General features: G+C 59.2%; 1 protein-coding gene across 1 annotated transcript in view; it reads left to right on the top strand.

Annotated features, from left to right (window-relative positions):
* The window catches only part of PLEKHG5 (pleckstrin homology and RhoGEF domain containing G5), a 60,367-nt gene extending 58,745 nt beyond the window's left edge, over positions 1–1,622 (top strand). Inside the window, exon 20 of the mRNA XM_044419657.1 lies at positions 800–1,622. Within this exon, the coding sequence (XP_044275592.1) occupies positions 800–1,622 (823 nt within the window). The remainder of the gene's footprint in view (positions 1–799) is intronic.
* Positions 1,623–16,998: the final 15,376 nt, after the last annotated feature.

Here is a 16,998-nt window from a genome sequence, read left to right as displayed (position 1 = left end):
GCCCCTGCCCGTCCCCCAGCCCGTCGCCCCAGCCCCTGCCCGTCCCCCAGCCCGTCGCCCCTGCCCCAGCCCCAGCCCCTGCCCGTCCCCCAGCCCCAGCCCCAGCCCTTCTCAAGAGCCTGGGTGGTGAAGCAGCCGCGCATGGCTCTTCAGACCCGGTGGGCTTTGCGAGGCCCCCATCGCTCGCCCCCACAGGGGTCCCTGGTGTCCTCGCCACCTCGGCTCTGGGTGAACAAGGGAAACGTGCTTCCATTTGCTTTTGGGGCTGGAGTGGGGTATGCGGGGGGATCCTCGGATTGGGGCCTCGGCGCATCATCTGAGTGCAGAGCATGAGGGGAGAGCATCCTGTTGGAGAAGCAGTTCCGGGGGGTAACCTGAATCTAGGCCAGGGGTCCTCAAACTTTTTCGACAGGGGGCCAGTTGAAAGGTGGTGGTGGCGGGTGCAGGCTGGTGAGGTGGCGGCTCGCTCGCTCGCTCGGATATCTCCGGGAGAGTCCAAAATGATCTCCAAGCAAGCAAGCGAGCAGTCACCTCACTGCACGCATGCCGAGGTGGGCAGCGGGCGTGGGGCGTCCAGACCTCCGATGCGGGCCAGGTAAATGGGCATGGCAGGACGGATTCGGCCCGCGGGCCGGAGTTTGAGGACCCATGGCTTAGGCCCTGGTGGTGTGGCAGGCCTGGTCTCCTGCCCGCTACGTTGGTGGGACGCCTTTCCCAGGAGTTGAAGGTGAGGACTGGGCGCTTACGAGAGCCAGAGGGCAGCGTGGCATCGCCTGACCTCGGGCACTTTGCTTTGCAGCCTTTCCGACGGCTCCACTGAGACCATCTCCGTCGTGGTGGCGGCAGCTGGCGAGGAGCCTCCGTCACCTGGCGTGGAGGCCGGCCCCTTCGGCTCGCCTGCGGACAAGGCGTCCATCAGCACCGTGGCATCCGCCAGCCCGCCCACCATGGAGTCCGGGGGGCCTCCCCTCACCGGCCCCGAGCACGGCCTGGCTCCGCAAACGGGCTCGTGCCGCTCGGCCTCCATTGACAGCGCCTACGGGACGCTTTCGCCCTCCTCCCTTGAGGAGCTCGCAGGGCAGCAGCAATGGGTGGCGGCGGTGGAGCAGGAGGAGGAGGAGGAGGAGGGCCCCGTGGGGCCCTCTCAGCGGGCAAGCTCTCCCAAGCTGCGCCGGCAGGTCCCCGTGCAGCTGCTGGCCACGAAGGGCCCAGTGCGGAAGTCCGAGTCGGAGGCCAGCCTCGTGCGGCTGCTCCCAGCCTCCCGGCAGGCCCCACTGAGCCAGAGCAAGAGCCTCTCCGAACTCTGCCCGGTGATCCCCCCGCCGGGCCCCCCATGGACGGAGGGCACCCGGGGCCAAGGGGCCGGCAGGGCGGGCCTGTGTGGCGGCGGCAGCACTTCGGAGCTGTCGGAGGCTGAGGAGCCTGGGGGCTGCGCCTCCACCCCTCTGGAAGGATCCCGCCCCCCCTGCTGGCTGCTTGGGGAGTGCCACGGGGAGGAGCCCCCCGCTACCCGATGCTCCACTTCCGACCCACACGCGGTCCAGCACCGTAAGCTGACGCTGGCCCAGCTCTACCGCATCCGCACCACGTTGCTGCTGAACTCCACGCTGACGGCCTCGTGAGTGCTGCTGGGGGAACAGTGGCCGCAGCGGGTGGGGGGCACCGCGCCCTGGAGCTCGGGTCATCGGGATGGGGCCCACGGACCCCGGTGCCCCTGCAGGCACCCCTCCTGGCCCCCGCATGCTCCACTTCCGCTTTGCATCGCATCTCCTCGGAGTTTCCTCCAGGGCGGTCTGAACGTTGGTTCCAAAGTGTGGCCTGTGTTTTGAGGCTGCAGCTGACCCTCCCCATGTTCTCCCGTCCTTGGGCTGGCTGCTGTTTGTCCCCGATGCTTCATGAGTTGCCTTCTCTGGAAGAAGTGTTTGTGCCTGCCCAGGCCCAGCCTAGCAGGCCTATTTTCCATGCCACTTTTTCTAATTCAGAATGCAGTCGCCATCCCCACAGGCCTTCACTTCGGAAGGTGCAGTGCAAGGCTACATTAGGTGGGGGGGGAGCCTTTTGGGGCCGTGGGCACATCTGGCCATTCCAGAAATGCTTCTGGGCAAGCAAAGGACAGGGCAGCTCCCTGGGAGAGTGGCTGCAAGACTGAGCAGTTGTCAGCACCAGCAGGAGCTGATTCCGCAGCATGCCCCACTTTCGGGGAGGCCCGGAGGGATGTCTGGGAGCAGACCGGTGCACCTGGCTGCCCCGCTGCCTCCCTCGCCCTGGGCGTGCTGGCGACACTTTGGTTCGGAGCCCACATGTCTGCAGAGTACCTTTCCCCTCCCTGAGGCACCGGAAACGAGGCTGCCGCAGCCCTGTGTTCACTCTCTGCACCCCCCCCCCATTTTAGGGGCTTCCGGGAAGGGAGGGCAAGCACCAAGTGACCAGTCTGTCTGTCTGTCTGTCTGTCTGTCGCAGGGAGGTATGAGACCAGCGGGAGCGGAGTGACGCGCCGGAGACACGGAGAGCCGCTTCTAGCAGCAGGAGCCCGCGTCTTCCCATCACGTGGCGGCATGCCCAGGCCACGGGGCGGGCACCAGCATGGGGCCTACTGCCCCACATGCACCACACCTGCGCCAAGCACGGACTGGCAGGCATGCCCTGCCCCGTGGGCCACGGGAGTGTGTGCATGCACGTATGCGCGCGTGGACGTGCGTGGTTAGTCAGCAAGAGGCGGCAAGGCAGCAGAGAAGACAGGCTGCCGGCCGCGGCTCCTAGAGGGCACCCAGCCCAGCGCCCCCACCACGCAGGACTCGCCAGCGCTGCCCTGGACTCTGCGGGCGACCAGTGGGCAGGCAGCACGGGGCTCCTCCGGAGGGTCCTCTCGCCTGGCATCCTGGGCCGGCTGTCGCAAAGGCTGCCACTGGGTGCTTTGCCTTCCAGGGCCCCTGCAGGCTCGCAGGGGTGTCCTGGGCACAATCTGCTGCAAGTTCTCCTGGCACCCTCCCGGTCATGCGCCCGGAGCTGCACATAAGTGCGGCCGCACCCTAGCCTGCAGGCTGGGCTGCTGGAGTGCAGCAGCCGCCTCACCGCCGGCCCCACCGCACACATCAGGCCTGTCTGAGAGTGAGGGAGCCATGGCTGCCCGTCTGGGTGGCCTCGAGGGAATCTCTGGGCCTGGGCGAGGCCTGCCACCCTTGTCGCCCTGCCCGCTGTGGGGTGCAGCCGGCACGGCCAGGGGCGGTGCCCAGGGTCTCCTGCACTTCTACACGGACCCTTCCCCGCTCAGCGAGGGGCTCCGTGGGGCCCGCCAGTGGGGACCTTGCTCTCCAGCGGCCCGCAGGGGACCAGCTGCAGTGGGCCGCCTGCCGTGGGCATTCCCTGCTTCGGCCCAGTCAGCTGAGCGCCAGACCCCGAGATCTGCATGGAGCTGCACCCTGGCGCTTGGCACTCGGGTCTCCACTGAGCCCAGCAGAGAAGCGGGGGAGGGAGGAGGACAGAACCAGGACGTTGGGAAGGAGAGAAGAAGGCTGATGTCTCTGGGAGATGCCCGGAAATACGGAATTCTGCGCTAGGAATGAAGAGGGCCCTTGGCTGCCCGAGAGCCAGTGGTGCGAGGAGTGGGGGACTCACGGAGGTGGAAGGGGTTGGGTTAGAGGCCCGGAGGGAGCAGGCAGAGAATGGGGTGGGAAGGAGGACAGGCAGGCCCCGGCTGCAGCTCATGGGGGAGCACAGAGCAGCCTTTTCCAGCCTGCGGCCAGACAGACGTGTTGCGCGGCTCCCAGCATCCCCTGGCCCTGGGGACAGTAGGACCCTCCGCTGACACATTTGCTGGGCCACGGCCTGGAGAGGGCAGAGAAGGCGCGGACGACCCTGGAACAGACTGTCCAGATCGTAGCCCCTTGGGGAGGGCTTCGTGACGGCAGCCTCTGCCGTGCCTGGCATCTTTGGAGAAGCTCTTTGTGCCACACCTGTTGGCAGGGTCGGGAAGGGGGATGCTGCCCCGTTAATTCTGTGCTCAGACATCCGGCAGGGACGTCCCCCTTGTGCCGGGAGGCAGGCCTCTTCGCTGACCCCCTGGCTTTGCCTGGGTGGCAAAGGGAAGACTCTCCCCCGCACACGCCCCCTTTTCTGGCTCCTGGGCAACCCTCAGCTGGCAAACTCTTGCTTGGATTCGGGTTCCTGCTGCTGCTCTCTGTACTGGAAAAATCTGAGCCGGGTGTGTTTTCCCTCCAGCATCCAAGGAAGAGGAACTCGGCAAATCATTCTTCCAGTTAAACTAGCTGGGCAGCAGATTATTGGGGGTGGGGGAGCAAAAAGGAAGTTTGGGTCACCCACCATCTATTTCCCAGGAAATATTTGGGTGGTTGGTGCATTTCTGTGTATTTTTAAAAGTTGCATATTTATTAAGCTTCCCTCTGCCCCTTGTTCTGGCTCCCTCTGCCATTTTACACAATGTTGTGCATTGCTGTTTGTGATACCGCAGTCTGTGCTCTGCCATGGGTGGATTTGTTGGATTCTGCAGCCCTTCCAGTGCCCGGAGCCCCTGCTCAGCTGCGTTGGTGCCGTGGATCCCCCATTAAACACAGGCCTGTTTGCCCACTTGGTGTTCTCTGTGTTCTGTTGGGGGTGGATTATTGGGGGTGGGGGCAGGTTGCAGTCCAGGCATCTGCTGGGCCGCAGGTTAGAGGCGGCTGGAAGGAGAGTGGGGGAATGGGGCCCCTTGTCCAGGCGGCCTCTCGGGGAGAGGTTTGCTGCCCGGAGCAAACATGGGGCCTTCTAGGTTGGTCTTCTTCTCCCATGCCGTCTCTTTCCTGGCACCATAGCTTCATGGAACTTGCTGCCACCAGGTATAACTCGGCGTCCTGCAACAGCAGGGGGCTGGACTCACTGGCCTTCGTGGCCCCTTCCAGCTCTTCTGTTCCATGGGTCTGTGATTCCAGGTGTGCTGGCAGTGCCTGCTACCTGGGATCTCTTGTAAAGGGACGAGGCCCATTTCCATGGAGAGGGAAGGCTGCGAGTAGTGCTGGGTAAGGGAGAGGCAGCCTCTCTCCGGATAACTAACCCAAAGTGGGGGTTTCTTCTTCAGGCGAGGTAGTGGGCCCAGCAGAGCTGCTGCTATGCGCTGACCAAGCCGGGGAGGAGATCTGCAAGGTCCTGCCAGCGGTTTACCTGGAGCAGACCAAGGCAAGGATCCCCTAACTGGAAGAGCTTAAAGACACGGGGTGTGCTTTTCCAGCTGGTTACAGAGTCAAAACCACATGAGAACCCACCCTCACGGACGGAGTATAAGTTGGGGGTGGGTTCTTGTTGAAATGGGTTGTCTGAACCCAGCTGTGCCAACAAACCATGGCTTGCGAACCAAGAACAACCCATGAACCGAACTATTCGCTGGGTTCACTGGGGTTTCATACTGTGGCTGGGTCCAGATGACATGACAACCCATGGTCCCATGACAACCCACATGCTACTCCACCCCGAGTGTAGGTTGTCATGTTGTCTGAACTGAGTTCTTTTGTCCCTTGACGCCTGTTCTGTAGCTCTTAAAAGCACAGGGAAGGCTTTCATGTCCTTTGGTGACACTTCCCCTGCCAAATCAAGCAGATGGGGGAAACCAACCTCATTATGAAGTATGATACTTAATTTATTCATTTACAATATTTGTAAACTGCTCCACATCTGAGCAGCTTTCAGAGTTGTGAACAGTAAAAGATAACAGGAATAAACACCACATTAGACTTTTTAAAAGCAATTTAAAAATGTGGCTGGTCATTTGAGGAAAGACTCCTGAAATAAAGATGTCTCCAGCAGTTGCTGAAACCGGTGGTGTTGGTGCTTGCCTGGTCTCCAGGTACAGGGAATTTCTCAGGAAGGGGGCCACCACCCTGAAGGCTCTGCTCAGGCAGATTCCATGGAGAGCCGCCAGAATTTCCCATCTGAGGGCATCAGTGAGCAGGCAGGTTGAGGTGGGAGAAAGGAGGGGTGGGCATCTGGGCTTGGCAGGCCCGATTCTTGAGCGCTAAGGTATCTTGATGCACCAAAGAAAAGGGGTTTTCCAGCAGGAGCAACCCTCCTCCTGCATCTCGGGAAAGGGAAAAGCTGCCGTTTGTGCAGGGGAATCCCAGGGCCTGGAACTCGCAGTGCTTCAGCCAACAGTGTAGAAGGTTAATGGCCAGCCCTAGAAGCAGTCTGCCGAAGGGGCTGTTAGAGGCTGGGATTCTGTTGGAGGAGGCTATATATTTTTGCTGAAATGCCTGCTGTGTGAAGACACGAGTCCCTTTGTTCAAACAGAAGCAGAACTAATCAGAAGGGGCCTCCCTAGACATCTAGTCTGACCCCCAGCTCCAGCTGGCGCCATTCACGACATGCCCACCATGTGCACGTTCAGCCTATCCTTGAACACCCTCACCGATGGGGCTTAACCACCTCCCTTGGAAGCCCATTCCATACTCTTGTAGTCCTAACCACCAGGAAGTACTTCCTGGCATCCAAATTGAATCTTGGTTCCCTGAGCTCTGCTCCACTGGAACATGTCCCACCCTCCACAGGGAAGAGCACATCTCTACCCACCTCTGTGTGACACCCGCTCACAAAGCTGTATGTCGCCGACAGATCCCCTCGGAGTCTCCTCTTTTCCAGGCTGAAGAGACCCAGTTCCCTCTGTCTCTCCTCATATGGCTTCCCCTGCAAACCGGCCACCATCCTAGTGGCCCTTCACTGCACTGATTCCAACCTTGCTATATCCCTCTTGTAATGAGGGGCCCAGAACTGAACACAAGACTCCACCTGTGGGCACACCAGAGTGTATAGAGTGGTAGTAATACCTCTCTTGATCTGGAAGCCGCACTTCTGGCTATGCAACCAAGGGTGGCGTTCGCCCTCTTGGCCACCGCATCACACGGCTGGCTCATGTTCAGCCTGCAGTCAACCAGCACCCCGAGGTCCCTTTCACAAGTGCTGCTCTCCAGCCACTTGTCCCCTAACCTGTACTCATGACACCCATTCCTATGCCCCAGGTGCGAGACCGTGCACTTACCCGCATTGAATGTTCAAAGGATGGCTGTTCGTGCACTTTTCTGTTCCATCGATTTTTCACACATCATAGCTATTTTTCCCTGCCTGACAAAGATACAGGAGAAGCTCTTCACATTGAAGGCTTCCTTTGAGTGGCCGCAGCACAGGCGTACGTGTGTGCCAGGCCTGGCTGACTCAGGCTCTTTCTGGGTCATGATTTTCAGTTTGCTTCCCCTGCCTCAAAAGAGCACTAATTTGCATAATCATTTTTCCCAGCAGGGTCCCACCCAATTCACTGCATAAACTCAGCCTGAAAAAGGTGGGCTTCCTTGCGTTTGTTTCCTGCTATGGAGCTAGCACCTCTCAAAAGTTCTTCCAAACTGGGTGATGATTCAGGGCATCCTGGGGCAGAAACCCACCCGCAACCCCCCCCCCCCCCCCCCCAGGGTTTGCTCAGCCTGGGATTCCCTCCTTTAACTGGCTGCCAGGTTTCTTCAAAGAGTGGCATTTTTAAACAATCATTTCCTTCCTCCCCCGGTGGCTTTGCCTTAAAAGATTTGTCGGTGTGGCTCTGCCTCCAGCACTCAGGCTGCAGCCTTCACAGCGACACGCACCATCCGCCGCACGTCCTCGGGCACCTGCCTGTCGCTCAGGCGGGCACCGGGTGATGTGCCAGGCCCCGCCGACAGTGCTCCCCCCGGGACTCCGGCACAGCGAGGCAGCTTGTCCTCGGGCCGAGAGGATGCGGAGCGGGCCCTTCGCGCCTGGGCTGGTGAGTACAAATAGAATACCCAACGGTGCAAGAAGCAGAGCTGGGGGAGCACGGAAGAGGCCCGAGGCAGGCAGTCGGACGCAGTGGCATGCGCGAGCCAGCACGGCTGCTCGTCGGAGGGTGGCGAGGGATCCCACCGCTTGTCTCCCCGGAGGCGGCCCCTGGCCAGAGGAGCAGCCTGCTTTGCTCCTGTGTCACAGCCCACTGTGCTGTCCGCTCCTTCTGCTCGGGTTGATGCTGCCAGGGGCCGGCCAGGGCCCGTGTGGCGGAGGCGAGGCAGAGGCACCAGGGCCAGGGAGCCACCGCTGAGGCGAGGCAGAGTCCAAGACCCAACCGCAAGGTGCAAGTCACGGTCCCAGAGAGGGAAGCAGAGGTACCTGCCAGGGCAGGGCAAGGGGGTGATCGTGAACAAACCGAGGGCCAAGGACGAGACGGCAGGCGAGAGCGGCAGGGCTCTTGAGGCTGGGCGACTGGGCGGGAGGCATGGCGAGGGCAGGCAAGATGTGGGCACTGAATCGTGGCTAGCGGGGACCCCAGGGCGGGTGGATGCCCGGCACAGCCAGACCGCACGTGGCCGGGAGAACATGTCCAGGATGCAGGCCAGGGAAGAGGCAGGCACAACTGCAGGCAGAGCGCTGCGCCACCGGGGCCCCACCTGGAGGGCGGGAGGGGCTGCAGCTCTGAATGGCTCTTGCCCCAAGCAACCCAGTGGCGCTTCAGCCGGGTCTGGGACTGATCCTGCGAAGGCAGAAGGGCGCGTCTGGTTCTGACAATCAGGTGCAGCTCCAGGACCACCCAGATCCTGACACCCATCATCAAGGTTGAGAATGGATTCAGTATGGATTGTCATTGAACTGTGGGTTGTTGTTAAAATGCGGATTATTTTATTGCCCAAATCAATACTGTGCTAACAGACCACAGCTTCTTAATTCCAACCATCCAGAAACAACCCTGGTTGTTATTCAACTGTGAGCCCAACTGTGGGTTGTTCACCCTAAGTTGTTATTTCGGCTGAGTTCAGATGATACAGTAAACCATGTTTCAGTAACAATCTATCATTCAACAACTCACACTCAATCCATACTCCACCCTTGAGTGTGGATTACACTGTCTGTCTGAACCTAGTCTCTGGGTCCTTTTCATGGGTTGTTTCTGGTCAATATACCATGGTTTGTTTGCATGGCTGGGTGCAGACAACTCGTTTCAGCAGCAGTCTGTGGATCAGCACCACCCCACACTCTCTTCCTGAGCAGGGCTGCCATGCTGTCTGAACCCAGTCGGGTGCTTTGCCCCTTGAGGCACCCTCGGGAGGCGGGGGAGCTGTGCAGGAGTGAGGCCCGCTCCCTCCGGCACAGCCCTGGACGTGCTTGGGAAGGTCTCGGCACTGAGCTCCCTGCGCACACAACCAGGCCGTTTGGGAACGGCTTCTGGCTCAGCAGCCCCCCTGTGCCCCCCAGCCGCCCACACAGCCTTCCTGGCGATGGCCAGGCTGATGGGGATGGGCTGGCTCGCCCAGCAGGGGGGCTGGCGCCGTGCGGGCAAGCAGAGCAGGACGGATTTGCTCAGGAGGGGAAGGGGAGGAGTCCCTCGGGAGGGGCAAGAGATGACAGCTCGCCTTGCCCAAGCGGGGCACCCCATAAGCGCCTCTTTGTGCTGGGAAGGGTGATGCTTCCTGGCTCGTCGGGACAGAGCAGGGCCGCACAGCTGCAGAGAGTGGCCCTGTAGACAAAAGTGGGGGAGAGGGGAGCTGTGTCACCCGGTGTCAAATAGCCCTCGTTCGGGAATTTGTGTCCTGCGCTGCAGCTGGAAGAGGTTTCCTGAATGTCTTACAGCAATCAGTAATAAGATGACCTCTGTCCTGAGGCTCAGAGGCAGAAGGCTGGATGGAGCCTCCACCTTTGGGAGCAGTCTACAGTACCACTGAGCACCAGTTGCTGCCAGTGGGGCAGGGCTGCCCCTGCCATGACCTCTTCGCCAGTGGGACACTGGGGCTGGACCTGATCCAGCAGGGCTCCTCTTGCTTTCCTGTGTTCTTCACAAAGGAGACAGCTGGGGAAAGACTCAGAGCCAGGGGCCCCTTGCTTGTTCCTGGTTGCCATTCTGAGGGTCCGTCCCTTTGCCACGGGCGTTTGCAAAGAGATCTTTTCGACAGAGAAGGAGGGGGCAAGCAGCACGAACTGCTTTGCTGTGCTCTTTTTGGGCAGAGAAATTTCCCAAGCAGGCCGCAGATGCAACGGGCGTTTCCAGGGTCTGCCCGAGTCCGAGCCCACGGGCAGCTGCTGGGCCTGCCGCACGGTCCGAGCTTCTTGTGTGTGGTGAGGGCTGGCCTTGAAGACATTTATACGCAGCGGGGGTCTGCAGGGGACGGCCAGGCCCCCTTTTTAGGTAGGCCAAGGGGGCTGCAGTGCAAGGATGGGGAAGCTCAGGCTTGGGAGCATTTGGCCCTCCTGGGCTCTTGGAGGCAGACTTTCCTCTTCTTCCCACCCATGGATCACATCCCCCACCCTGACAGGCCTTTTCGAACGCCAGAATGGCCTTTGGTCACAGCAGGCTGGCAGCTTTTGCGGTTTTGCCAGCTCTCCCTCTGCCTTCTGCAGCACTCGCCCTGGAATGCAGCCCCCAGGAGCTCCTGGAGGGGATGTGGCCCTCCGGCTGACGGCGCTTTCCCACGCCTGCTCCGGAGTCACGTGCCTAAAAGCAGCCTTCACCGCATGAAGCTGCCCTGCCCAGCTAGAGGGAAGAGGACGGTCCCTCTCCTCTGCACTTGCCCAGCATCTCTTACTGGGAGGCAGGTTCAGCTGCTGGGTTCACAAGCAATGATAAGCGACACTTGGGCCAAGTGTGGGTTGAGTGTGGATTGTTGTTACAATGGAGCCCAACTGTGCAAACAAACCATGGCTTGTTAACCAGGAGCAATTCACAGCACACAACCCAACAACAAATCAGGGGTTCTCTTCATGGGTTGTTAATTGTAGTTGCATGGGCTGTTTGTTATTGCAGTCACACAATACAACAGCCCACAGTTCAGTGGCAACCTGCACTCAACCGCATGGGCATCCCTTGAGTTGTTGCATTGTGTAAGCTCAGCTAATGTGGAGATCCCACTGAGCAGCCATGTTAGGCAACGGAGCACAGATGTGTCCACCGTGCTCTCCAGATGTGTCGGACTACAATCGCACTGGGGCTTAGAAGTGCTCTTGAGGACTCCTTAGAGAGCCCGTTAGGGATTCAAATCCCCACCGAGCTATGAAGACGGGCAGATTGGCTTAACCTTCCTTACAGAAATCTTGTGAAGATCCAACAGGAGGAGGGCTGTGCAGGCCACCTTGAAGGCGGACTACAAAGAAGCCAAGCGTGTTTCTAAAAAAAATCCTACTCATTCCTCCCATGGCCAGCAAGCTGCTTCAAAGACACCGACCAGTGGTGCGGCAGCCCCAGGGTTTCTTCAGCTTTCTCCCGACAAGTGACCTCCTCTGGCACTCAGGGCTGCCCGCTGATGGGATCTGGGGTTGAGTCTGGATTTCTCTGAATCAACCTGCAGATTCTGCAGCAGACGTCCTTCCTCAGAGATACAAGGCTGTGCTTTTCCGTTTGGGGTGTGTGCATAAATTCACCTAAATCCACAAATGCACAAATATGCCTTGACAAATATGCTCAATAGGACTTACACAAACAGGTGCAAATGGAATGAGTTTAAAAATGTAATTCCATCAAAAGAACTCGAAGCAGCTGGCCATCCACACAACTCAGATGGACCCGCCTGGGCGAATCCATGCCTCCCTTGGGAGGCACCCCCTCCTGTGGTTGCCCGTGGCACCTCATCGCAGCCAGTGCGCCTGAAGAAGCAGCACTCCGAGTCCTCCCCGAGTCTCCTGCTGACCATCTCCTCTGGGTGAACCCACATTTCAGTATACTGAGAGATGGAGGGAAATGGTTCTTCTCAGTGTCTCCAAATCCAGTGCAGAGTTACCTGGGTCTTGCCTCATGGCATCTAGACAGAATAATTGGGCTCACGGAAAGGAAATGCGGAAGCGAGGGGAAAGGTTAGCATGATTTTAACAGCGTTTTATGGTGACTTCATGTTACTGAATACCCACAATGATTGTCCTCAACCTGGAGCCTTCCAGATATGTTGGATGGCAGCTCCCATCATCCCCAGTTGTCCTGACATGATGAAAGTTGTGGTTTATAGGTTGAGTGCAGGTTGCCACTGAATCATGGGTGTCAGGAAAGACAGCTGCCGTCATCCTCAGTGTGCCTTCCAGAGCCAGGTGGCACCGACTCTTGGGATGAGGTTGGCGAGGCCTGGGAAGGGCGGTTTGCAGGCATGGAGACGGTGCAGGGCGGGCACTTCACTCAAGGCAGACCCTGAAACTGGTGGGATCTCCAAGTGCACCATCAGGAGAGGTGGGCTGCCCGATGAGAGGGCCTGCAGGCATCCAGGAGACTCGCCCTTCTCCAGAGGGGCCCCTCCCCAGGGGAGGGGGGAGCCCAGGGTTACTGCAAAGGAGGGTCTTCGGAAGTAGTTTCTAGTCTGGGTTCGGCAAACCGCTCTGTGCATGCTCAGGAACTCTTCCTCTGTCCTCTATCAGTTTGCCGGTTGTGTGTTGAAATTAAAGGGCCTTGTGCTGTCTGTTGTTCGTAGGGAAAAAGGAGGGAACCCGGGTTCTGGAAATGAGTTACTGATGAATCTTGTTGCATGTGAACCCAGCCACACTGAGAAACCATGGTGTGGTAATTATAAGCAACCCACACTTCTGTTGGGAATGACTGAGGCAGTTATTCTTGGCATGCTTTCCAGGACCAGGGTAGCCCAGACTCTTCGGATGAGGACTGTGAGGGCTGGGACGTGGGGAATGCGAGGGTGAGATGGTGGAGGAGGGAGAGCTCATCTCCAGGCGGCTGGCTCCAGGTGCCCAGGCAGACCCTGGAAACCGTCAGGTGGAAGTGCTGGCAGGACTAGAGAGAGAAGCAAGAGGGCCCCATCCAGCCCCTGACCATGCCTATGGCACAGCAGCAGGAGGGAAGGACTAGCCAATAGAGGGCCTGGATGGAGCCTCCTTGGAGGCTCCTCCATCTCCAGGTAGCACACTTGGGGGTGGCGCAGAGACCAGGGTCACGGAGAAGGAGGGTTCTTGGAAATAGCTTCTAGTCTGGGTTCAACAGACTGCTCTGAGCATGCTCAGAAATTCTCCCTCTATCGGTTGTTAGTTTTCTGGTTGTACTTTGGGAATAAAGTGCTTTTTGTGTGTCATTTGAGAGGAAGAAGGAGGGAACCTAGCTCCTGACAAGTTCACAACCTCATAATGCAGCATGATTCCTCTTTGTGCGGTTTTTTTGGTTAACAAACCATGGCTTAATTCAGTTGGGTTCACACAAGCAGCAAAGCCAGATTCAACAACAACCCCCGATTCCATAACAACCCATGCTCAGCGCATGCTCTGCCTTTTTATGTTGTATATGAACCCTGACATCATCAATAAAAGTTAAGCAATCACATATGCACACCCACTCTGCCGTTCAGGCCCAGGATTGGTGCAACTGGCATCCGCCGGGCCACATGCCGTGGCTGTTGCCAGGGGGCGCCCTGTGAGGATCCGGGCCCCACAAGCAGGCATCTGCCTGGTCTTTCATCCTTGCTTTAACTTGTCCTGTCCTTGGGTGCAAAACCGGTCTTGGAGGCTGCTTGCTACTGAGCACTAAATCTGTTTGCTGTGGGTAGTGCCAGAACACCAGTGAAGGGCACCCAGTTTCTCAGCACATTGCATGCGGCTGGCCATAGCTCAGCTTTTACAGGCAAATTCAGTTGCAGATGCTAATGCAGCTTACAGGAATGATGGCAGATTGCAGTTCAGCACCCGGCCATATCATTGCACACATCTCCTGAAGATGATTTGAAGTATCATGCAAGAACGAGGAGCTCCTATGGAACGGATGTGGGTGGGTTCCCTTGCGGGCAGGCGGGTATTTCCCCTGCTCTGCCAGAGAAGCGAGAGCGAGAGCTCTGACACATCCCCAACCTTTGGAAACCGTGCAGAGAAGCCAAGGCAGAAGGAAAAACCGATCCTATCTGTTGCTTTAGCTGCAGAATTGGTGGCTCCCCCACACATCACCGAAGCAAGTTGTGGGAAGGCAGGGGAAATCCGCCTGCTCATGGCGTGCGCTGAAAGTTCTACGACATCAGCAGAAGGCAGCGCGCATGTCCTCTCTGCCTCCAGGGTGGGGAACTTCCAGGTGGGCAGCTTCTGGGCCACGCGGGGAGTCCCCTGGGCCCGGGCAAGAGACCCTTTTGTTTGGCCTCCCTTGACATGGGGCACCCAGGGGCAGCCCTCTAGCAGGAGTGCAATAGCTGCTCCCCACCCATGCTCCCCAGCCGCGGGGGTGCACAGGCACCTCACCCTGGCTGTGAGAGGGGAGGGGATCAGCGTCACCGGGGCTCATGCCCATGGGTAGCCTCTGCCGCCACGATTCTGCCCAGCCCCATCAAAGTGAAGCCCGGCCCACCTCCCCAGTTCAGCTCTGCCCTCTGCCGGTGCCCCTTGCCAGGCAGGCCTCCTCCCCCAAACTGGTGATCTTCTAGTAGTTTGGACTTCAGCCCCCATCAGCCCCAACTGGCAGTCAGGCAGTCAGCCCATAATACTGGAAGGGTATGCAGTGACCCCACCTCCCCCGGAGACAACTTTTAGTGAGATGACCCAAAATGCTCCCGAAACGTGCATCTTGTCATGAGCCGGGGAACTCTTTATCAGGCTACGTGATCCTGTCTGATGGAATGAAGGAATGACGTCTCCGGAGGCTGAGAAAATTTCTGTGGTTTTCTTTGGTGGGTAATATTAAAACCGCACACATGTTTTTCAGCATCCTGAGGCCTGGCCTCCTTATTCTGCAGGTTTCTTCTGAAGGTTGCCCCATTGTGCTTCAGCCTCTGGCGCCATCGCAAGTGCCCTGGCCGGCTGCTTCCACGCTGCCTGGCACAGCAGCCGAGCAGCTGGACCCGTTGATGCCCGGGCGAGGGTTCCCTCGGGCAGCCGCTCCCAGTCCCAACCTGGAGGAGGCGGCGTGACAGGCGCCCCACCTGGGAGAGGGACAGGTTGCAGGGCTCTCGCTCTGCCCCCCACGGGGCTCTTCTCGGCAGGCTGCCCAGGGGCTGGCGACCAGAGGGGCTCTGCTGCCAGGGGCCTGCGCCCCCTGGGAGCTGCCCCACGAAGTCTGCTCAGTGGCATCTCTGCTCAGGTCTCGGAGGCTCTTCCTTACCCCCAGGACTTTGGCTTCAATGGGAAAGGGAGGGCAGCCAAGAGGTTTGGGGCGAGGGCAAGAATTGGGTCACACCCAATTTTTGTCCATCCCAGTTTTCCTTGGGTTGAGGCAAAATCATGCCAGCCCCAGGCCACTGCAGCGGGCTGGATGCGAGCTCCGCGTGAGACGGCCTGCTGATTCCGCTGCAGCAGGGAATGCTGGGTGGCCGCCCACACCCAGCTGTGGGGGGTGGCTGCAGTCGCCTCCTTAAGGCCCCGGGTGGGCTGCGGAGGAGGCCAGGGCAGCGGATCCAGCCGGTTGGGCTGGGCATCCACCTGCCGCCAAGGCTTCGGGGAGGCCCTGAAGCCCCCTGCAAGGTGCCCCCTCTGGGCGGCTGGGTGGTCCGTGCTCAGCAAAGCCCTGCCTTCCCGCAGGTCCTTCTCACAGCCCTCCTGAGAGCTTCGTGTGGCAGCCAGGCCCCGGACCCTGCAAGTGTGGCCAAGCTCAAGCGGCTCACCCAAAACGCGGGCAGGCACGCAGGCCTGGGTGGCACCGCACAAGAGAGGCTGCGCCGCAAGCTGCAGACATGGCCGCGAGACGCCGGGCCCATGGGGTGCCCACCAGGTGAGTGGGGTGGGCAGGCGAGGGGGTTCTGGCAGCACTGTCCCAGCCTGCTCAGTCCGGCAGGGCTTCCTCCTTGACACTGAAGGAGTCCCGGGGGGGCAGGCTGGGTCGTGGGGAATCCCGTCCCTTGAAATTGTGGGCACATATTTGGCATCTGTGCTGCTCACCTGCGACCGGCCGGTGGCGCATGTGAATTCAAAGGGGCACCCTGTTCAGTCAGCCCCCAGCCTGAGGCTCCTCGGCTATGTTGGAGTGCAACCCCCATCACTCCCAGTGGGCATGGCCAATGTTCAGAGGTCATGGGGCTCGTAGCCCCAAGCATCTGGAGGGCATCAGCTCAGAGGAGGCTGCTAAAAGCCTCACCCCCCAGAGGGCCCAGCGGGGCCCCGGTCGCCGCCTCGACGCTGCCGGACCCGCCCCTGCGCCGCGAAGCAGCCAGCGCAGCACAAGCTCCGCCTTTCTGTTCTCTCCAAAAACGCTACAGGTTCACGAATCTAAGAATGGACGTGATTCATCAAGCTCGTTAGAGTCTTCTGGGAGCTGAAAAATGCAAAAGGAAGATTTTATATTGCTCAAGTATAAATCTTGAAAATAGAAAATGCATTAAAATAATCTATAACACAAACATTTGCTCTGCAGGAACATTTCTGGACGAAGCGAAGGGAAGTTGTGCCAAATGCAAGAACGGAACGTTCCAGGATGCAACCACTTTAGATGACCAGTGCACCCGCTGCACCTTCTGCGAATGTGAGAATCCGGGAAGCCGGGCGGGCCCTGGGCTGGGAGTGGGGCTGAGATTAGCGGGGGCGCCGCCTGCTGCAGAGGAGGGGCAGAGGGAAGACGGGAGGAAGCGAGCCCCCCCCCCCCGCCTGCTTCTCTGCCCTTCTTGGGACAGACCCCAGGAGGGGAAAGGCCCACCTGCACTGCTCAGTAAAGACAAGAACTATTCCTTCAGCCAAGCATAATCAGAAGGAGGTGAGGAGCTGCGCACCCTCCCACGACAGGAAGTGCGGCTGCCTGGAGGGCCACTTCAAAGTCAGCCCTGGCAAAGACTTCACCTGCAAGAGATGCTCAAGCTGCTTGAAGAGGCAGATTCTGCAGAACTGTAAGTCTCCCGGGTGCGTGGTCTGGGGCCTTGTGCTGCTTGTTCTCAGCTGAGCAGCAGGTGGATAAATGGCGTTTTTATTGGTGAGCTCACCCAGGCCAACAGCCTGCTACGGGGAAGTGGTCTCACCACCAACTGCAAGCTTTCAGAACATACACAGAGTGTTTTATAGATTCTGAGTCACATGGCCGCTGGGCAGTTAATGAGAAGTCAGAGGTCTGCAGAGGGGCTCAATGCCATGGCATTTGATGGCAGGAGATTAACA

Source organism: Varanus komodoensis, unplaced genomic scaffold (assembly GCF_004798865.1).
Source record: "Varanus komodoensis strain SLA01 unplaced genomic scaffold, ASM479886v1 scaffold106, whole genome shotgun sequence".
NCBI lineage: Eukaryota > Metazoa > Chordata > Lepidosauria > Squamata > Varanidae > Varanus > Varanus komodoensis.
Note: the sequence above shows the minus strand (reverse complement) of the source record. Positions and strands in the feature narration are given on the sequence as shown.